Source organism: Triplophysa dalaica, chromosome 17 (assembly GCF_015846415.1).
Source record: "Triplophysa dalaica isolate WHDGS20190420 chromosome 17, ASM1584641v1, whole genome shotgun sequence".
Lineage (NCBI taxonomy): Eukaryota > Metazoa > Chordata > Actinopteri > Cypriniformes > Nemacheilidae > Triplophysa > Triplophysa dalaica.
The window spans coordinates 11,717,832-11,740,847 of record NC_079558.1 but is presented as its reverse complement, the minus strand read 5'-3'; the positions used below and the strand labels follow the sequence as shown (position 1 = coordinate 11,740,847).

Sequence of the window (23,016 nt, the reverse complement as noted above, 5' to 3'; positions counted from 1 at the left end):
AGTGTGCATGTATGTGTGTCTGTGTTTTATGCTATACTCTGACAGAACCACAGAGTTAAACATGTTAAACATTAAAAGTTTGCTCCATATTTACACATGGCTGGCTGGTTGTAAGATGCTACACATAACAATCACCTTTATAAGGTACACCAGTTCAATTAAATGTAAGCCTTAATTTCTACTCAGCCATTCCCTACGCTGTAACACAATGCATTTAGGCATTTAGACATGGTAAACATGTCAACATGTCAGCTAGACGTTTATCTCTGCACTAGAATGTTGTTTCGTTTGACTTGTGGTTTAGTGAGTATTAATTGGCAGGTGCCATTCCACGCCCATAGCTACCAAACAGGTTAACTTAGCAACCATTTAGCAAGATCTATTTCTCTGCAACAGAACATTGTAGAGACATGACAATTGGTTGATTTCACTCGTCCCTTAGGTATTATCGGTTTACACCTGTTTTGCATATGAGTGTAAGCATGCGTTGTCTGTATTAACCGTTGCTGACCATCTCTTGCATTTTTCTGGTTATGGGTGAGTGTCATCCGTTGGGGATGTGTTATGGTGCGATTCCTGAGCTTAGTCGGCGAAGGCAGTCGTCCTTATTCCCCTTAGACTGCTCAAACCCGGTGATTGCTGCTTCCAGTTATATTTTATTAATGTTATGGATATTTTTTACTCAGTAATGTTTCATAAACGGGACATATTGCTTGTTATTTATTTTAAGGGTATTGACACAGAAGTCTCATTGACTTCTTTGCACAAATCATTTGCTTTGAAAAGTTGAATTGAATGTACATATAATTTTCATTTACATAAACGGTAGCAAAATAAATTACATTTACATCTTTAGCTTTTTTTTTAGAAAAGTCTATATATTTAAACCCAATTGTAGTTTATTGTATATGTTGCAGTTTTTGCTATGATACAATTAAAGACCCCCTGTAGTGAAAATCTTTTTAATAAGTTTATGTGGTGTTTTTAATGTGCTTCAAGACAAAGCATGTGTCAATATGTGTCATGAACGATCATGGACATGGCAGGAGAACCCAAGTGCAGGCACAGACAAGGCGGATGAAGGGGTTAACAAAGATATTTATTAAACAATAAACAAAACAAAAACCCACCATGGGGTAAAACAGGACAGGGATATATATAACTTTAACAATAAACAAGGACAATGACTAACTAAAACTGGATACAAAAACAAACACCTGCTAAGACACTGAACTGACACTTACTTAGAACACTTAGAACAACTCAGACGAGGACCAGGTATTACACACAGCATACAGGTACAATGCACGAGCACAAGACAAAGAACACGAGGGTGTTTTATAGGGGAACAAACACAGGATCATAACGAGCAACAGGTGCTGGGGATTAGCACTAAGGAGAGGCTGACGAGGAATGTGATGCAGGGAACAATGACGAGACACGAGAAAGAAACATTCAATCTCACATAAAACCATAGGTTATGCCATGACTCCACTCAAATAACACGAAATAAACATGACATGATAGTGGAATCATGACATAAGCCCACCCTTAATGAGCACCTCCAGGTGTTCATCAAGGGGTAACTAACGAGACAAGACCGACTGGGAAACAGACAAAAACCAGACAGACAAGGTGAACATGACAAGAGGCATACACAACATAATCACAAATGGGTTGGGGTGAGACAACAAAAATAACAAACAAGGGAGGGGGGGCGGGGGCAAACAAGGAAACATAGGGAGTCCAGAAGGGGCAGGGCTGGGAGGGGAAGTCCTAGCCCTGGGCGACGCGCCAGGGCGTGGAGCCCCAGGAGGCTTGACAGGGGTAGTCCTGGGGGGAACTGTCCTAGTCCCCTGCAGGGCAGCCGGACTTGTCGGCGGCTGGGCAGCCGGACTTGACGGTGGCTGAGCAGCCGGACTTGACGGCGGCTGGGCAGCCGGACTTGACGGCGGTTGCTGGACCGGGCTTGGTGCCGGCTCCTGGAAGGACTCTGGGGCCGGGCTGGCCGCTCGGCCCATCACCTCCCTACGGCGCCCCCCCCAAAAATATTTGGGACTCGGGACCACCGGACTCGGGACCACCGGACTCGGGACCACCGGACTCGGGACCACCGGACTCGGGACCACCGGACTCGGGACCACCGGACTCGGGACCACCGGACTCGGGACCACCGGACTCGGGACCACCCTCCGTTGTCTCTTCTTCTTCAGCCGAGCCACCCGTCTGGTGGTCGGCTGAAGGAAGGAGGTGAAGGGCAAAGCTGGTTCGGGGTTTGAGGCCTCCGAGGAAGACCCCGAAGAAGTTCTCCTCCCCCGCTTGCCACGGAGACCAGATGGAGGTGGTGAAGCTGCTGCGGACGAGGCGGAGGGAGCGGTGATGCCCATAACCCCGACCTGCAGGGTATGACCCTCCGGGATTGCGACCAGCGGAGATGGAAAATAGGACTGTACTGGGACCCTGGACTCCGACCTGTTCGTGGCATACCGCCACACGACATCGAAGTCCAGCTGTCGCAGCATCCTCATCTCCGCTGGCGACAGAGGATCCCTGAGGCCGCGGCTGAACAAAACCGCCAACTCCTCCTCCCCAAAGACCACCTCCTCTGCGGCATCGAGGAACCTATCAACGTAGGTCCCCAGGTCGTCGTTACCTTGATGGATACCGCAGAGGTGGCGTGCCTGGCGGGACCGCAAGCAGTTCACCTTGACTGCCTGCTGGGTTCTGGATGGCTCGTGCATTCTGTCATGAACGATCATGGACATGGCAGGAGAACCCAAGTGCAGGCACAGACAAGGCGGATGAAGGGGTTAACAAAGATATTTATTAAACAATAAACAAAACAAAAACCCACGATGGAGTAAAACAGGACAGGGATATATATAACTTTAACAATAAACAAGGACACTGACTAACTAAAACTGGATACAAAAACAAACACTTGCTAAGACACTGAACTGACACTTACTTAGAACACTTAGAACAACTCAGACGAGGACCAGGTATTACACACAGCATACATGTACAATGCACGAGCACAAGACAAAGAACACAAGGGTGTTTTATAGGGGAACAAACACAGGATCATAACGAGCAACAGGTGCTGGGGATTAGCACTAAGGAGAGGCTGACGAGGAACGTGATGCAGGGAACAATGACGAGACACGAGAAAGAAACATTCAATCTCACATAAAACCATAGGTTATGCCATGACTCCACTCAAATAACACAAAATAAACATGACATGATAGTGGAATCATGACATAACGTCGCGGGAAACCTCCTTCCCGGTACTCCCTCGGTCCCCCACTGGCCCGGCTGAGTCAGCCGTGGGCCAGACCGACCGTAGAGGGAGGAGAAGGCCAGGTGGAGGTCGTCCCAGGCCTAAGTTGCTGTCCTGCAGAGCAGTGCAGCAACCGGCAACAGTTCCGGGTTCCCCGAGTCCGGGGTTCCCGAGTCCGGAGTTCCCGAGTCCAGAGTTCCCGAGTCCGGAGTTCCCGAGTCCGGAGTTCCCGATTCCTGTGGTGTCTCACCCCAAATATTTTTTGGGGGGGCGCTGTGGGGAGGTGACGGTCCGTCCGGCACCGAGCCCGGCCCAGAAGCCGCCAGAGGGCACTGCCCAGCCGCCAGAGGGCGCTGCCCAGCCGCCGTCAAGTCCGGCTGCCCAGCCGCCGTCAAGTCCGGCTGCCCAGCCGCCGTCAAGTCCGGCTGCCCAGCCGCCGTCAAGTCCGGCTGCCCAGCCGCCGTCAAGTCCGGCTGCCCAGCCGCCAGCATCCAACCCTGTCCAGCCTACGATCCAGTCGGTCTTCCATCCCTGGTCTAGCCCAGCAGTCCTGCAGGGGACTAGGACAGTTCACCCCAGGACTACCCCTGTCAAGCCTCATGGGGCTCCGCGCCCTGGCGCGTCCCCCAGGGCTAGGACTCCCCCTCCCAGCCCTGCCCCTTCTGGACTCCCTATGTTTCCTTGTTTGCCCCCGCCCCCCCTCCCTTGTTTGTTATTTTTGTTGTCTCACCCCAACCCATTTGTGATTATGTCGTGTATGCCTCTTGTCAAGTTCACCTTGTCTGTCTGGTTTTTGTCTGTTTCCCAGTCGGTCTTGTCCCGTTAGTTACCCCTTGATGAACACCTGGAGGTGCTCATTAAAGGGGGGGCTTATGTCATGGTTCCACAACCATGTCATGTTTTATTCCTGTCTCAAGTGGAGCCATGGCATTGCCTGATGGTTTTATGTGAGAAAGACATAGTTCTTTCTCGTGTCTCGTCATTGTTCCCTGCATCACGTTCCTCGTCAGCCTCTCCTTAGTGCTAATCCCCAGCACCTGTTTCTCGTTATGATCCTGTGTCTGTCTCCCCTATAAAGAGTCCTCATGTTTCATTGTCCTGTGCTCGTGCATTGTATGCTGTTTGCTGTTCTTGTCCTTGTACCTGTGCTCTCTTGTCCATTGCCGTTTTGCTTCGTCCTGTTCCTGTTTCCTGTTGTATAGTAAGTGTCAGTTTAGTGTTTGTCTCCAGTGTTTGTTTTATAGTTTAGTAAGTCAGTGTTTGTTCTTAAAGGTTATATATTTCCCAGTATTGTTTTCCCCCTCGTGGGTTTTGTTTTGTCATTTTATAGTCTTGTTATTTGTTTAATAAATATCTGTTACCATCCATACCGTCTGTGTCTGCCTGCACTTGGGTTCCCACGCCATGTCCATGAGAGATCATGACAATATGTAAATGTGATGGTCAAGGTTTATTTTTACGGGATAAAATTATCGACCACATAGGGACTTTTAATAAACTTCGTTTGTCCTATTAATAATAGCATTGGTAAACTCAGCTCACTGATCTGTTCTCAGGTCATTACCGTTGGACGTGCTTTGGTTTAATAAGTGATCGAGTTATTAGCTGGGCTAATACGTGTGTTCTCAATCCATTACAGATGTTACATCACCCTGACCCAGTCACTGCATCTCGTCATGAGCGGAGCCCCAGCTGGTCCGGCTGGCACGGGGAAAACGGAGACCACTAAGGACCTGGGCCGAGCCCTCGGGATCATGGTCTACGTTTTCAACTGCTCAGAACAGATGGACTACAAGGTGACGAGTGCAGGCAGAGATTAAAAATTTAGTTTTTTAGCGTTTGCTTTTTCATTTGACTCTGGTTACATTAACACAACTGATGGTGATGTCATCACCAAGTAGTTCACATTCACAATTACCGTGGCCCGAAAAATGAATGATAACAGTATTTTTGTGATACCTACAGGGATTAAAAAAAGAAAAATAAAGCTGCTAGTCAAAAAAAATTTTTTGCCAATGAATCATTTTTAAAATACGAGTGTAGGAAGGCATAGAGAACTTATTACCATTGTAGATCTTAAAGGGACAGTCACTTAAAAATGTACATAATGCAGCCATGATATAAGTATACTGTATGGTGAAATACTGTACTATTCTGAACACAGCCACAGTATTGTTTTGATCTGGAGTTGATTTGAATCAAGTTCACCGAGTTCACAGCAAGCTTCTACTGATGAGCCTGTATCTCAGTCCCAAGATTGAAATTGCTGCAGTATACATTTAAATTTCTTGTCTGAATGTCATTCATTTTATAAGCTGTTTATCAAATTGTTAGTGGCTGTCTTTTCCCAACACGGCGTCCCGCAGATTAGCAAGGCTCTGATGCCCGGGTTTATTTACCTCTGAAGCTATGTCAACCATCTCATCAGTATAACTCCCTCATCATCGCTCGCTGCCATAGTCGTCTGCCGGCACAGAAAAAGCTATATAATGTGGTGGTCAGTAGAGACGCAGTGTTAATCTTCTCATCCGGCTTGTACCTGCCTGCTGAGACTGCTGCATCATTACTGGCTGTTGCTCACCACTGCAGAGAGAGAGAGAGAGAGAGAGAGAGAGAGAGAGAGAGTGAACTGAGAGGAAAAGAGGTAGACACAGTTTTTTCCCACTCTGGGTTTTAGGATCACAGACACCCACAATCAATCCCCAGGTCGCCTCTCATCTGTGTCAGTGAGAACTAGAAGGCTCTACTTGTATTCAGTCCACTAAAAAGTCTGTGTTCTGGGGACTCGTGTGGGAAAGCAGACAGAGAGGGTGTACAGAATATGAATGCCGAGTAGGAAATGCAATCCATCCAAATGGAAAATGCCTGATTAGCATTTGTTGTTCTTTATAAGCTTGAACTTCAGTGAAGCAAGTCTGGTGAGCACGGCTTTTGACAACAAACAATGCACTGCATAATTCTACATAGCACACTAGTTTTGTTTGTTGGGGTTTATGATGTAGGCTTAGAGGAATTGTATTGGTTTATTTGTATCTGATTATCCTTTTAACCTGGCTAAATATGAAGAGTTTATTGACAAAACAGATAACTCTGTTTTGTGTTATTATTATGTGTTTTGTGTTATTATTACTTAATCAAATCAGCAGTTTAATTGCACTAACTGCAGTTTAATTGATATCAATCGAAATGTACAGTAAAAACATTGTTTTTTTATAATTGAACTCTTCACTTTTTGTCAGGTTTCCAACTAACTTTATGAAATAAAGAATAATCATAATAAATTTAGAATATAAATGACAAAATTTGGGTTGACAAAATTTGAATGTTCTAAAGGATTATTATACAATTATAATTTTTTATTTCTTCCCAATATTTAAACGGATGTCACAATAACGTCTTGGTAACGTATGTAACCTCAGTTCCCTGATGGAGAGAACGAGACGTTGTGTCGAGAACGACAGATGGGGTTCCATAACGAGAAAGAGGATGCTCTGCACTGAGGAGAGCTTGCCCTTCTCTCGGTTGACCTGGAGTCCCAATCGATCTAGGTGCCGGAGCACCAGGTCCCTTTGTGTACATTACAGATCTCGCGAGTGTGCCAAGATAGGCCCGTCGTTGAGATAGTTTTGTACCTGCACACCTTCCTCCCCTCAGGGAGAAAGGTTGGCTTCCACGATCTTCGTGAAGACCCGTGGAGACAGGGACAGACCGAAAGGGAGGACTCCTTCAGTTCGATTGCCACGAACCAATCTTGACACCTGATAGATGTCAGGACGCGCCTCTGGGTTAGCGTCCTTAACAGCAGCTTGTGAAGGTGCTTTGTTCAGGGTACGCAGACCTCTGGGGCGCAACCCGCCGTCTTCCTTGGGAACGATGAAGTGCGGGTTGTAACTCACTGAACATCTTGATTTTGAGGGACGAACTCGATGCCTGTTTTGCCAGAAGGGTGGTGACCTCTACCCAAAGTATGTAGGCATCCCTGCCTCTGACAGAGGGAGAGATGATGCCCCGAAACTTGGGAGAGTCTCTGGCGAACTGGATCGAGTAACCAAGACGGACCGTCCTCAATAGCCACCGAGACACTGTGGGCAGCTCTCGAGCTCCCAGGGACTGTGACAGGGGGACCAAGGGGACGGTCTGCTTCACCATTCCCACGGAGGGTGGTTTGATGGCTGGCGTAGCTAACCATGTCGCGGGGGGACCCCGGAGGGAAGGTTAGCTCTGCTTACTTTTCTGCCTGGCGGGCCTCGCCAGGGCGTGAGGTCGGGTTTGCCGGGCACAGTCCAGTGGAGTGTGCGATCGGCTAGAAGGAGCACCCAGGGGAATCAGAAAACTCTCTTTGTGAGTAAGTGGGCACCAGGCCCTGAAAAGGGTCTGGCTTTGGTGATGAGGCAGGAGCCGTCCCGTACCGACCGATCAGAGCCGTAGCTGTGAAGGTCGGGCCCGATGTTGTTCCCCCTGGGGTCTTCCCGTCAGTGTCACTTCTCGCGAGAAGGTTGCTGACAGGGTGGAGGTTTCCCCCTCAACCTCCGCTTCCTGGGTGCCGCCTGTGGGGGCACGGGAACCAGAGCCGATGTCGAAGGTGTCCTGGGCTGCCGGGAAACAGACATCACGCAAGATCTCGGAGGCCTCTGGGCAGCCGAGTCACAGCGCTGTAATATGTGGCTAATCGCCACTGTCTGCTTCTTCACCGTCAAAAACTGCTGAGCGCAGTCCTCGACGGTGTTACCAACAACCCACCCTGCGACGGTTGCATCAAGAAAGCGGCTACGCATCTACGCAAGGCTCAGCCGGGGGTGTCTCTCCTGGACCACTACCGTGGACATCGTCCGACCCAGGGTTCGTGCCGCCACCTTGGTCGCCCGTAGAGCGCTGGCCTGGCGGACCTGCAAGATGGCCATGGCGTAGAGAGAGGAGGCAGCCTGGCCCGCGGCAGCGCAAGGCTTCGGCACCAGTGATTTTCACCTGTTTCAGCGAGCTGGACACCCAGACACCTAACGCAGCGATTGTGTCCTTCCCCCTCCTCAATGAGGGTGAATTAAACAGAGAACAAGAGAACCCAAGAGAACAGCGGGACATGCAGCGCTGGAGATTGCTCAGTCCTGAAAAGGACCTTTTTAGAAAAAATCTCTAACCCCTCCGGAACCGCCGACACGCCCAGGGGAAGGTTGCTGCAGGTAGGGACGATCCGCTGCTCTACGTCGTAGATCCGGCAATGTAGAAGAATAATTTGTTGAATTATTTTTGTTCGTAGTCATGAGCGAAGGCTCTGAAGAACAAAAGGTAAAATGAATGCTGCAAATTTCATTCGCCGAATTTTATTGGCCTTTCTATAGTAGTCAGAGTTAAATGGTTCTCAAGGGCGAACCCCATCTGTCGTTCTCGACACAACGTTGAGAGACCGACAGAAACGGAACCGATTTTCACGACAAGATTATCATATTATTAACAATATTATTGCCATATCTATCAAAGTATTTTAATTCAATTTAAATGATTTATATAGCACTGTTCACAATTTTGCATTTTTGAAAAGCAGCGTTACATAATGTAGGTTTCAAAAAGAATCATATAAATCTATAAGTCAAACTCATCTTTATTTATTTGGGGGGTTATATTTGGGTATTTTATGTGCATTTTTGATTGTTTTATTTTGAATCACACTCAAAAAACAAGTGTAGAGAAGCAGATAGGGAGTTTACAACCTTTGTGACTCTTAGAGCAAACGTTTAAAACGAGGCAAAATTATTTACAGTATTATCATATGTGTGGTATACACATGATATTGATATTAATGGTTTTTAATATCAAGTATATCAGGAGGATGATATCCCTACTTCTAAGTAAGTTGTTTATTAATAGCAATGTTTATATAAATTAAACAAAAGGCATCTAAAACATTTCAAGACTATTTACATCTGTATATGTTCGGAAATGCGTCTGCATATTTTCGAGTAATTCCAGTCATAATTTATATTTACTATTCTAGTGTTACAGTATACTTACGCCATACAAATTTCTCTAGAACTGAATTGCAATTCTGCATTATGATCAAATTCACTTTTTGAATCCCATTCCTGGTGCTCATAACTCTCCCAATCTCTTTTTACCTGTCTCACATTTCTCACTGTTCTCTCACTTGATCTTTCTTTCAGTCCTGTGGCAACATCTACAAAGGCCTGGCACAAACAGGAGCCTGGGGCTGCTTTGATGAGTTTAACAGGATATCGGTGGAGGTGCTTTCAGTGGTGGCTGTGCAGGTGAGTAAGTTATCATTTCTAAGGAGTATCATGACACGTTTACAGATATTCGGCTCCAGGACAGATTTCTATGCCGAATTTCACAGTCAGTCAGACTCTGCTTAGAAACCTTGACAACTGTAGGAAGTTTGGAGCTATAAAATATATATATATAATGCAGAGGGAAAACACTAAGTGAGGAAACTTCTGCTTTAATGATTCACCAAACAATTATATCATCCGCTTGTATGTCACATCATCTCATATGCCCTGGCATCTGCTGTTTTCTTTTGACCTTTCATGCATTTCAGTTTACACACAGGGTTAGAAGGGAACCGGCATTTAAATAACGCTTCCTTGCAGACAATGCGTGCTGTATCAATCATCTTCACAGCCAAATGTAATTTACTCACAGTGGTGATTGTGTTCATGATTATAAAGGAGTTTGATGTTCAGTTGCGCATTCATCTTTCGAGGCGTTTGGCTGCCATACATAGCGTCAGGTTTTTAAGGACCCAACTGTGAAACTCCTCACTTGTTCCCTTGAATGAGGCTGTTTCCGTCGCAGCTCTCCTGAAATGTCAGGACACTGAAAGGTATTTCTCCGCTGTGATGAAAAATGAATTACATTTCCTTTTGTAGTGTTTTCTAAGAGCACCCGTCACAAAGAACAATTTACAGTGAATCGGAACATCAAAGTAATGATACCGAAGCGCTTGTCAGGCCCTCTTATAAGCCATCTGACAGAAAGTGGCATCCGTTTAACTGCCGAGAGTTTGATGATGCATTTTAAGCAGGAGGATATTTTGTGGCGATACAGGCCATTTAAATGTATTCTTACAAAGATGGATTGAATCAATTTTGCCTTCGCATAAAAATAAAACAAACAGAATGGCCTCCAGACGTATCAATATTGAGACAAACTAGCCAAGCTTTGCTCATTATGGGAGGGGAAACATATTTGCCGAATAGTTTTTCCAAAGATGATCCACTTTGTTTTCATCTTCTTTATTACCAGGTAGGAGACTGTTGTCAACATGGGCAGTTAAGTTAATATAACAGTTTTGCAAAATTTCACTAAAATTTACTAGGGATGGGTCTCTGCTCTCATAGGACAAACATGTCATCACGTTTTTGCTTCTTTGCCTAAGATGAAAACATGTTTATGAAACGTGCTCTGTAGAACAGTTTGTCCGTTTATGGCTTCTGTTGAATAGGCATGGGCCGAATACCGGTTTCAAGATATACCACGGTTTTAAAAATCTGCGGTGTCAAAACCACCAAAATTTCCCGTTATACTCTTCCTGTGTTAGTCGCTGTTTTTTCCTCGTCCTCAAAGACGGAAAGTGCAGGAATCCCTCTGGTTGTGTGCAGCGAAGATCGTAACGAGTCACATGGCCCCTCCCCCTCCAATTGCTGCAAGCAGTCACAGAGTGAGAGTCACCTGTGTGCAGGATTTCCCAATCGAAAAAGATGCAGTTAAAAAAAACTGGCATCATTTGGTTACAAATAGCAGCCGAACGCCATGACTTCAGAGGCAGCGTCTGTGCACGAAGGCAGCCCAGAGAAACAGATAGGCAGCTTAACGGAAGTCTAATTGAATTATAAACAGAGAGCGTCTTTGCTATAACTAATCACATAATTAAAAACTACAATACTAATATCTCGCTAGAAATGCAGGTTTGCATGGGTAGACATGATACAAATAATGACTTGTAGTTCATTGAGTAAGTAAAGGAATCACAATTAACTGAATGAATCACAGAGTGAGTGATTAGAATGATTCAAACTGTTACCCCATTACTTTGATTCGTGAGTCTTGTTGACTTATATAAAATAACTGACCCATAAGAGTCATTCTTCTGAACAACTTTGCTTCCATGTTTGTTGTTGTGTGTAACCAGCGAGGACATAAAAACAGAAAAAGATGTGCTGCTTATTTACTGTCTTTCTTTATGTTGTGACACTCTTTTAACCTTTTCATGTTCAGTTCATACTCCAAGATCACAACTTTGTTCATCTGCCATTTTACTGTATATTCCCTAGCAGCATTAACATTCATGTTTTTGGCAGATGCTTTTATCTAGAACCCGTTCTCGAATCCTAACCCCTAAATATGGCTTAAACCACCTCCCTGAATTTCTTCACAAACAAAGCTCAGATGCTCCAATCCGCCGCCGTTTCAGTCTGTCTTAACGCATTGCCTCGCTTGGCTTAGCTGCTTTGCTTTAGAACAATAGAAAACTTCATGAAGGCATTGTATACTCTAGGATGGGGAGTTCGTTCAAGGCCACGGCAAAGTAAAGCCTCATAACGTATTCTATCAGCACTCAGCAATTTGTAACTCATACCTGATGTTATATGTCAGTGTTTATCAGATAAAAAGGCTGAACTCTATCAGACTGTGTCAGAATGCTGCGAGCGTCTGAATCATTTGTGTTATGCACACACCGAACTGATGTACACACAACGCTAGACAGGTTAACTATTTGATGCTAATGATATAATCATCCTGGTAATGTGATGGTATCATCCAATAAGATCTTTTAAAAGTCTACTGTTATATTTGTTTCCATGGTAACAGGGAATTCTCTGATTGGTGGAGCTCTGTTCATAATTATGGGTAGTGTAGTTTCTCGCTAGGAATTTGGCTTTCAAATATGAACAGAATTTTTTATCATTTAATGTCAGGTCTATCTTTAAAAGTTAAGATGTGTGGAGCATTGGCATTCTTGTTTTGCTATTAAGAGCAGCAAGTGCAAAAAATCTGTACCATTTACATTTATATTGAGAACGTGTGATCCATCAGGTGAAAAGTATTCAAGATGCTATTCGAGACAAGAAGAAGAGATTTAACTTCATGGGTGAGGATGTAAACCTGGTTCAGTCGGTGGGCATCTTTATAACTATGAACCCTGGATACGCTGGAAGGACTGAGCTACCGGAAAACCTCAAGGCTCTCTTTAGGTAAGCCTAGGATTTGCATGTTATTAAATGATGTTTGGTCTTAAAGGAGAATCCGCTGTTTAAGATATCGAATTTGGTTTCTGTTCATTAGGAGATATGATGCCTCCTGGGCTTTTTTATGACAGCAATTTTAAAGACTAAAACTGTGAAATATTGCTATTTACAGCGATAAAGTTTTTCAATTAGATTATGCTTAGCACATTTTATTATGATCATCATTTAAGTTGATTTTCAGGAATGCTTAAAAATTTACTATATGATGTGTTTAATGCCTGCAAAACTTTTTTCTATTATCTCTTCATCTGATCCTAAAATGGTCATTTTTTCTACTCTTCAGGCCATGTGCGATGGTCGTGCCAGATTTTGAGCTCATCTGCGAGATCATGTTGGTGGCTGAAGGCTTTATTGAGGCTCGACTCTTGGCCAGAAAGTTCATCACACTATATCAGCTCTGCAAGGAGTTGCTATCTAAACAGGTTTCCACTATTACGCTATATAAATCAATGCCTTAATCTGAAATCCTTTTAAATTGGGCGGGTTTAGAATGACTTCATAAAGATAAATTACAACATCCCTCATGATGTCTCATCAAATGTATTATAAGCCACCACAGTTTCTAGCTCTTTCCAGGAAAAACTCTTTTTGCACAAAAAAGTTTCCGTGACTAAACAAAAATGCATGACAGTGAATGAATAACTTAATAAATAATATATGAGAGAATATAAAGTAAATGTCACCAAATCACTTTGTTATGCATAAATACCGCAGAACGCATCAGTCAGGTCACTTTAGGTTTTATCAGATATTCTGTTTATTATCTACATGCTGTTTTAAATTTTAGAACAGGTTGTGGATAATGATTTTTTATGATTGTATGTATTTAAAACAAATTTTTAAATGTTGTCCCTATATAGTAATTGTAATAACATTGTCATAACCTTTTAATAATGTTGTATTAATGAGGGATATGTTTCACTCGTTATAAACCATGCCCCCACCATATGACGTGTTGCTGAATATGTCTGCAATTTGCATTAGTCATTTTTAGTTCACAATTACTGGTATTCGGTCTGTGACATCGCTGCTGTCCATCTGAAACTTCACATCTCCATATTTCGTGATCATAATCATTAGTCACTCTTTATGTTTGTCACTGGGTTTTGCAAATATCTAACCCATAGAAAGTATTCAAATGTGCTTGTCAACTTTGACAACACAGAATTTATACGTTAAATAATAACATTTCCTGAAACATCCGGGACATCAAAGGTTGTGGAAGGAGAGCAACAATATGGTCTAATGAAACAGTTTCTCCTGAATATGAAAACAAATATGTTGATGTTACAGCCACATTTCATTATTGCCACCATATACATTTTGTAATGTACAAAAAGAACCAATACATTTTTCTTACTTTAGAAGACCTGTTTCCTATAAAAGCTTTAACTTCCTTTTAGCATTTTTCTGCTGGTTTGGGGAATGTTTATCTGTCATAGAGAATTTATTTGATTACAGCGTTATGAGAAACCCAATCGTTTTCTAATAAAATTGACGTCAATACTGCTATCTTATGCTGTTATTATATAAATTGTTTTTGGTTACATTTGATACAGACAAAGTGCAGCTGAATCAATTATTATTAAATAGTGTGTAATAGCTTTTCACCTGCGGTAGTGGAATGTTTTTACCATTTGCTGCATTCTTTTTGTATATTTGTCTATATGTTGATGTCTTAGGATCACTATGACTGGGGACTGCGCGCTATTAAATCGGTGTTGGTGGTAGCAGGTTCACTGAAGAGAGGCGATCCTGACAGGCCCGAGGACCAGGTGCTGATGAGAGCCCTGAGAGACTTTAACATCCCTAAGATCGTGACCGATGACATGCCTGTCTTCATGGGCCTCATCGGGGACCTCTTCCCGGCTCTAGATGTGCCTCGAAAAAGGGACATGGACTTTGAGAAATTTGTCAAGCAGTCTGTGTTGGATCTGAAACTGCAGGCTGAGGACAACTTTGTGCTAAAGGTAAATTTGGATAGAAAATACAAACTCTTTGAGGGCTCCCTGATATAAGAGAGACAGGAGATGGACATGATGGGTGCGTACTGTTCATTCCTTTCCATATCACAGGACACCATCTCGAAGCATTTTCCACAAACAGGATATTAAAATATGGCATGAAAATCTTGAAACAAATCTCACAAATCAAACAAAATGTCAGTGGAATTGTAATGTAAAGTTAGTCAAGCCTTTAACCAAAAATATTTTTTATATAAAAAATGTGAAGCTCTGAATAAATAATCAGCAGTTCAAAAATCTTCTGTCTGCGTTAGTTTAGTCAATACAGTTAACAACGTTGTTATTGTCTGTGTAAACAATGGATTAATTTCGGTTCAATTTCACGGGAGGCTTGTGAGATCACGAGATTGATAGAGTTGTGAGAGAGTGCGTGCGTTTTTTCACGAAATGACACACTTTAGGAAGTTAATATACTGAGGAGTTCCATATGGCAACATTTTTTATTTATTTTGGAATTTTTTTCCGACACTCGATCTCACAGCATGCCATTGCTAACTTTAATGATATAAAATAATTTCCCCAAAACAAAGTTGTTGACAGTGAAAATGCTGATAAACGCTAGTTAGCGCCCCTCTCCCGTAGACTACTGGAGTCTGGATCGACGTTGCTTCGAGTAGAACCAGTTACAATAGTTGTTTTGGAAAATCACTAGCCATAGTATTGTCGTGTTCATAGTTATATTTTTTAATGTTTATAATTTGTTAACTTTATTAATCATTATATTTATTCAAGTTGAATCATTTATAGCATTTATTGGTAATATAAGGTATACATTTTGACACCCCAACCTGTACCTTACACATTTTCAAACCCTGTGTACGGCCATGTGTTCACACCAAACATGATCAATCTCCTATCACGCTCTTTATTACTCTCGGGAAGTTTGTTATTTTCTGGTGAGTGACACGAAAATCATTACGCGAAGGAAAGTGTTTTCGCGTCCAGACAGGTCAAACATTAGGTCAATGACTCGCTCGAGAAATCATTTGCATCGCCTGCCACGATTTTGTGTCTATTCGCGTCTTTGCATTGACTTTGCATGTAATTTACTCGTATCTCTAAATACGCATTTGTTGTGAACCCAGCGATAGGTTTAAACCCCAGATTTGTGTGATTTTGTTATTTCTAAGCAATTGAGATGAAGGGAAATTATCAATTGAAGGTAAAAAGATAAAAACAATAATACTATAATTTGATAATTCAATGCAATTTCATATCCAGGTATTAATCTAGCCTAAATAAATTATAAAAAATTAGGGCTAGTTTTTTGTTATAACCTAAATTACGTTTCAATCTGAGTTGTTTTAATTTTATTGTAGTTTTATAATATTTTAGCAGTTTTCTAGTTATAATCTTTTTATTTCTAATTATTATTAATGATATTTTCTGTTTTCATAATTTTAGTTTAATTTTTTGTTATTTTATTAATTATTATAACAGTAAATTAGTAATTCTAGTCTAGTTTAACATTAAGGTCAATATTTGATTTGATATTAATTAACAAATGTTTCATAGTTTCAGTTTAGTTAACTGTAGTAGTAAACTTTAGTAATAACCTTTGTTTTAATTACAATTAATTACAAATTAGATTGTTGTGGGTGTTTTCAGAAGAGATTTAAGGGTTAGGATTGAAAAGGACCAAAATTACCAATTACCAGGTGTACAGATCTTCGATGTGGCAATTTTCATGCCAAGTTAAATGGTAACAATTTAGAATATTGTTTTCTTAATGTGCCGTGGTACTGGTACTGATAATCATATACACGTTTGACCATCACAATAATCAAGCAGTGGACATTTCTTCTTATTTACTATTGCTAGTAGTACTATTTGGAAATGCTCTACTTTTGCCACTATTACTACTACTACTAAAATGCATTGGAACCCATTATTAATGTGAAGAGAATTACTTAGAACCTGGAAAAGTATTCTAAAGTGGCGATTCTAAAGTTCCCTACATTTCCACTTTAGAATTCTGTTCCAGTAATTCTCTCAAAATTATGTAGTAATTCTTCATACATTAATAATGGTTCCCTTTCTGTCGGTCTCTCGACGTTGTGTCGAGAACGACAGATGGGGTTCGCCCTTGAGAACCAATCAACTCTGACTACTATAGAAAAGGCCAATGAAATTTGGCGAATGCAATTTGCATGCCGGGCTCCGCCCCCGGAAATCCGGTATAAAAGGAGGCCGGCGTGCAGCATTCACTTACCTTTTGTTCTTCAGAGCCATCGCTCATGAGTAAAACTCAGGATTCAATCCTCTACAACTACACGCTGGTGCTACGACGTGTTACAGCGGATCGTCCCTTCCTGCAGCGACCTTCCCCTGGGCGTCTCGGCGGTTCCGGAGGTGTTAGAGATTTTTTCTAAAAGTCCTTTTCAGGACTGACTGAGCATTCTCCAGCGCGGCATGTCCCGCTGTTCTCTTGGGTGCGGCACCCTCATCGAGGAGGGGGATGGACACGATTGCTGCATTAGGTGTCTGGGCGTCCAGCACACTGAAGCAGCGTTCGTTGACACATCTGCCTGCACTGCGGGCAGATTGTCATTCAGAAGTTGCGGTCACGGGTGGCTGTCTTCCTACGGGAACCAGCCACCATTTCGTCTGCTACCCGGGCTGTGACATCTGTGGCTACGGCCCCGATGACCACCCACGTTAGCAGCGTTAGTGATATGGGGAACTCTGCGAACGTAAACCCGCCAGCCAAGTGCTCACGGGCCGATCGCACCCCGATTCGCTCTTCTGAACGTTCCCCAACCGGCGGTGGCATACCGTCCGGATCCTCACGCACACACTCGGAAACGATGTGTGACGTAGATGAGATGTCGCTCGCAGCATCGGAGGGAGACTGGCATCCGACTCTGCCGAATCCAAACTCCACCCCCAGCGGTCGAGTTCAGGAGGAAGCAGAAGTGATGTCATCCGTGCTAACCCGGGGATACGTGGTTCCCGAGGTCGGTGCGCGGTGCAAACCGCGCCCACCCCGGGTGCCATGTTTTTTCCCGGAGGTGCATGAGGAGCTGTGTAAAACTTGGAACGCTCCACTCACGGACCGTTCCAGTGAAACCAGCTCTGGCTCCCTTACTTCCCTCGATGGTGAGGCAGCCAAGGACTGCGTCGAGATCCCCCGGGTGGAACGTCCGCCTGCGGTGCACCTGTGCCGCGGACGGCTACCACCTGGGGGGGGATCGACCACTCCTACCGCCCAAAGCACGTAAGACTTCGGCATCACTGGTGTCGAAAGCTTGCGATGTTGCGGGCCAGGCTGCCTCCTCTCTCTATGCCTTGGCCATCCTGCAGGTCCGCCAGGCCAGGGCGTTGAGAGGGCTCCACGAGGGTAAGGCCGACCCGGGTATAATGCAGGATCTCCGTGCCACCGCTGACAGCGCTCTACGGGCGACTAAGGCGGTGGCACGGGCCCTGGGTCGGACGATGTCCACGGTAGTGGTCCAGGAGAGACACCCCCGGCTATACCTTGTGCAGAAGAGTGACAGCAAGGAAGTCCGCTTTCTTGATGCACTCATCTCGCAGGGTGGGTTGTTGGTAACACCGTCGAGGACTGCGCTCAGCAGTTTTTTGACGGCGAAGCAGACAGTGGCACATTTAACCACATTTTTTTCACGCCGCGACTCGGCCGCCTACAGGCCTCCGAGATCTCACGTGACGTCTGCTTCCCTGCAACCCAGGACCCTTTCGACATCGGCTCCGGTTCCTGTGCCCCCACAGGCGGCACCCCGGAAGCAGAGGTCGAGGGGGAAACCTCCACCCCGTCAGCAACCTCCTCGCGAGAAGGGACACTGACGGGAAGACCCCAGGGAGAACAACATCGGGCCCGAACCTTCACAGCCACGGCTCTGATCGGTCGGTACGGGACGACTCCTGCCTCGTCACCAAAGCCGGGCCCTTGTTAGGGCTTGGCGCCCACTTACTCACTGAGTTTTCTGTTCTCCCCGGGTTTACTTGCAGCCGATCGCACACTCCACTGGACTGTGCTCGGCGAACCGACCTCACACCCTAGCGAGGCGTGAGGTCGTACACATACAACAGCCGTCACCACTCTCAAACCGACAGTGCGTGCCGTTGTCCCGCCAGGCAGGTAAGTAGGCGGAGCAAACCTTCCCTCCGGGGACTCCCCACGACATGGTTAGCTCCGCCAGCCGACGAACCACCCCCCGTGGGAATGATGAAGCAGACCGTCCCCTTGGTCACCCTGTCACAGTCCCTGGGAGCTCGAGAGCTGCCCACACTGTCTCGCTGGCTAATGAGGGCGGTCCGTCTTGGTTACTCGATCCAGTTCGCCAGAGACTCACCCAAGTTTCGGGGCATCATCTCTCCCTCTGTCAGAGGCAGGGACGCCTCCGTACTTCGGGTAGAGGTCACCACCCTTCTGGCAAAACAGGCATCGAGTTCGTCCCTCAAAACCAAGATGTTCAGTGGGTCACCACCCGCACTTCATCGTTCCCAAGAAAGACGGCGGGTTGCCCCCAAAGGCTGCGTACCCTGAACAGAGCACCTTCACAAGCTGCCATTCAGGGTGCTCACACAGAGGCGCGTCCTGACATCTATGAGGTGTCAGGATTGGTTCGTGGCAATCGACCTGAAGGACGCTTACTTTCATGTCTCGATCCTCCTCGACACCGGCCGTTCCCACGGTTCGCGTGCGAGAGGCGGGCATATCAGTACAGAGTCCTCCCTTTCGGTCTGTCCCTGACCGCCCTTTCTCCCTGAGAGGAGGAAGGCGAGCGGGTACTAAACTATCTCAGCGACTGGCCTATCTTGGCACACTCGCGAGATCTGTTATGTACAGAAAGGGACCTGGTGCTCCGGCACCTAGGTCGATTGGGACTCCAGGTCAACCAAGAGAGGGGCAAGCTCTCCCCAGTGCAGAGCATCCTCTTTCTCGGTATGGAACTCAACTCTGTCACCATGTCGGCACACCTGTCCGCAGTTGTGCCCAACCAGTGTTGAACTGTCTGAAATGAACATTTTAGGCAGACAGCGGTCCCCCTGAAACAATTCAGAGGCTCCTGGGACACATGGCGTCCTCGCGGGTTAATACCCCTCGAGTTGATGCACATGACACCGCTCCAACACTGGTTTCAGAGTCGAGTTCCGAGGAGAGCGTGGCACACCGGCAGCAGGCGCATGGTGATGCCGCCCTGCTGCTGACGCACCATAACCCCTAGTCTTTATGACTTTTTCGACGGACTCAGGTCCCTCTGAGCAGGTTATGAGGCAGGTCGTGGTGACGACTGAAGTCTCCCTGCAGGGGTGCGGTGTAGTGTGCAACGGGCACGCAGGTGGGGTGTTGGACGAACCCCCGCCTGCGCTGGCATATCAATTGCCAAGAGTTGTGGGCTATGCTACTTGCACTGAGCAGGCTACGGCCTCTCGTGCGAGACATGCACGTGCTGTTCCGAGGACAGCACTATAGCTGTAGCGAATACAGATCGTCAGGGTGGCGTTCGCACACAGCAGCTAAACACAACTTGTTCGACGCCTCCTCCGGTGGAGTCAACAGGTGACTCGTTCCCTGCAGGCCACACACCCCGGGCAAACTGAACTAGACAGCCGACGTGCTTTCTCGCTAGTTTATGCCTCGTGGAGAGTGGCGACTCCACCCCCGTGCAGTCCAGCTCATTTGGAGGCTGTTCGGGTAGGCCCAGGTAAAACCTGTTCACCTCCCGTAACACCACCATTTGCCCGCTTGATAGTCCCTGCCCTCGGCACGGATATCCTTGCGCACAGCTGGCCGTGGGATGGGCGGAAGCACACCTTCCCCCCCCCAGGAGCCTTCTTGTACAGACTCTGTGCAAGGTCAGGGAGCAGGAGCACCAAGTGTTATTGGTTACACCACACCGGTCTAACCGCACTTGGCCTCAGAGCCGATGCTCTGGACAGCGACTCCCCCTGAACCATTCCCCTGACAGAGGACCTGCTCTCTCAGGGGAAGGACACGTTCTGGCATCCCAGATCAGACCTCTGGAACACCCATGTCTGGTCTCTAGACGGGACGAGAAGATCCTAAGATGGCTACTCCCCCTATACGGCTGAGACCATCACCCAGGCTAGGGCCCCATCTACTAGGCGGTTACACGCCTCTAGACGGTGCCTCTTCTCGTCCTGGTGTCTTTCTCAACGAGAAAGACCCACTGAGGTGCTTGATCAGGATTGTGTTCCCCTTCTCACGAGACTGGAGACTAACATCTCCCTTCCACACTGAAAGTGTATGTAGTCGCTATTGCCACTCATCACGACTCAGTCGGTGGAAAGTTTCTAGGGCAACACGACCTGGTCACCAGGTTCCTAAGCAGCGAGAGGGCGGAATCCGCCTCATCTCTGCTCCATACCCTCTTGGGACCCTAAGTGGTCCTGGGGAGCCTCAGGGCCCCCCAAAGAGCCCCTCGGAGGTTCCGATCTTCCTCATAGAGTAAGACGGCCCTCCTGACGGCGCTCACTTCCTTCAAGAGGGTAGGGGACCACCGAGCATCCTCCGTGTCCCTGGATTGCCTTAAGCTCGGCCCTGGAAACTCTCACGTTATCTTGAGACCCAGGCCCGGATGCGTGCCCAAGAAGTTCCCACTACTCCCTCCGGGGCCAAGTGGTGAACTTGCAGGCGCTCCCCATAGGGGAGGAAGACCCAACCCGATTAGTGTTGTGTCCAGTACGTACTGGACCGCACGCAGAGCTCTGAAGCTCTGACCAGCTCCGTGTCTGTTGGAGGACAGCAGAAGGGGAAGGCTGTCTCCAAACAGAGGCTGGCGCACTGGGTCGTGGACGCCGTTACGACGGCATTCCGATCTCAGAATCTCCCATGCCCATTGGCAGTGAGGGCTCACTCCACACGGAGTTTAGCCACCTCCTGGACACTGGCAGAAGCGCCTCTCTAGCAGACATCTGTAGAGCTGCGGGTTGGGCTATGCCCAAACACCTTCGCAAGGGTTAACAACCTTCGCGTAAACCCGGTGTCAGCCCACGTCCTGCGTGGCGACATGTAGGACTGGCATCCGGGGGGGCGTATGCCTGCGAAAGCACCTTTCCACCCTCTAACAGGTTGGGTCAGTGTGCTATTTACCTTTTCTTCTTACCCGAACACATCGCTAAGAAACTGGTACCTCACCAGCCTCCCTTCTTACCCAGACACTGGTTAATAATAGGCATTCCATCCATCACCAAACACGCACCCCCTGGGGGCTGGCTGGGCAGAGCAGCCTTCCCCCTTAGGCCGGGATACCATGTGAGCTATCACAGATAGCTCTAACCGGACCTAGTGCTACCGGACGTCTGTAACACCCCCTCCGTGGGCTGTTCCGTCTGATGTATCCTCATGAGAATGGTTCCCACTCCTGGTATCCCAGAAGCTTCCCCAGGTGGGCCTCCACCTCGCGGTTAACTACTCAGTCCGCACGTTCCATGCGTTCTCCTCCAAGGACGAGACCATACCTATATCCACCATATTCCTCCCCACGGGTAGGAGGTGGCCTCTGTAGCGCTTCTCTGATTAAGAGTCGCGCTTACCCGGTGTAAACTGATCTGGACGGCCTCTCGCCTATAGAGAGCTAAGGCCCCGTCCGTGAAAGTTACCGGTCAGGGCTGTACCCATCTTTCTCCAAGAAAGCTCTGGAACCCCCCGACCACCACACTGGAAGGTTACAGTCTCACGAAAGCTTCGAGATGACACGCCCAGGCTTGTTACCGTCGCTTCGCTAGAGATTGTGACGCGATACAGCGTTGTGGCGTTTTCCATAGGCAACCCCATCTGTCGTTCTCGACACAACGTCGAGAGACCGACAGAAAGGGAACGTCTTGGTTACGTATGTAACCTCAGTTCCCTGATGGAGGGAACGAGACGTTGTGTCCCTTATGCCACGAACACGTATCGTATTCTACTGCAGTTTGAGAGGTCTCAGGCTCTTCAGAACAAAGGTAAGTGAATGCTGCACGCCGGCCTCCTTTTATACCGGATTTCCGGGGGCGGAGCCCGGCATGCAAATTGCATTCGCCAAATTTCATTGGCCTTTTCTATAGTAGTCAGAGTTGATTGGTTCTCAAGGGCGAACCCCATCTGTCGTTCTCGACACAACGTCTCGTTCCCTCCATCAGGGAACTGAGGTTACATACGTAACCAAGACGGTTCCTTGTATTTTCATTTCCACCAGTCATTGCCTTACATACAGGGTAATACTCAATGGTTACGTGATATATACTGTGGATAACAGACACGCATACTATATTTGAAGATCATAAACCTTTTTGAGGTAAGTGGCTAATTATGACAAGGCAATTGGAGTGGGGGAGTTGATTTCTGGTTATTGAAAACAAAACAAAATTTGTTGTAATGACTCTTTTGGAGTCCAAGAATTCCATTTAATGCATATTGCATTTCTATTAAAGTAGTAGTAATAGTGGAAATATTAGTGCATTTCCACAATAGTAGTACTAGCTA

At 46.4% G+C, this 23,016-nt stretch overlaps 1 protein-coding gene across 1 annotated transcript in view; it reads left to right on the top strand.

Moving 5' to 3' along the window:
• dnah9 (dynein, axonemal, heavy chain 9) overlaps positions 1-23,016 on the top strand; it is a 137,975-nt gene that overhangs the window by 43,025 nt on the left and 71,934 nt on the right. The window contains exons 27-31 of the mRNA XM_056771917.1: positions 4,923-5,079; positions 9,439-9,543; positions 12,332-12,489; positions 12,827-12,965; positions 14,226-14,513. Of these exons, the coding sequence (XP_056627895.1) occupies positions 4,923-5,079; positions 9,439-9,543; positions 12,332-12,489; positions 12,827-12,965; positions 14,226-14,513 (847 nt within the window). The remainder of the gene's footprint in view (positions 1-4,922; positions 5,080-9,438; positions 9,544-12,331; positions 12,490-12,826; positions 12,966-14,225; positions 14,514-23,016) is intronic.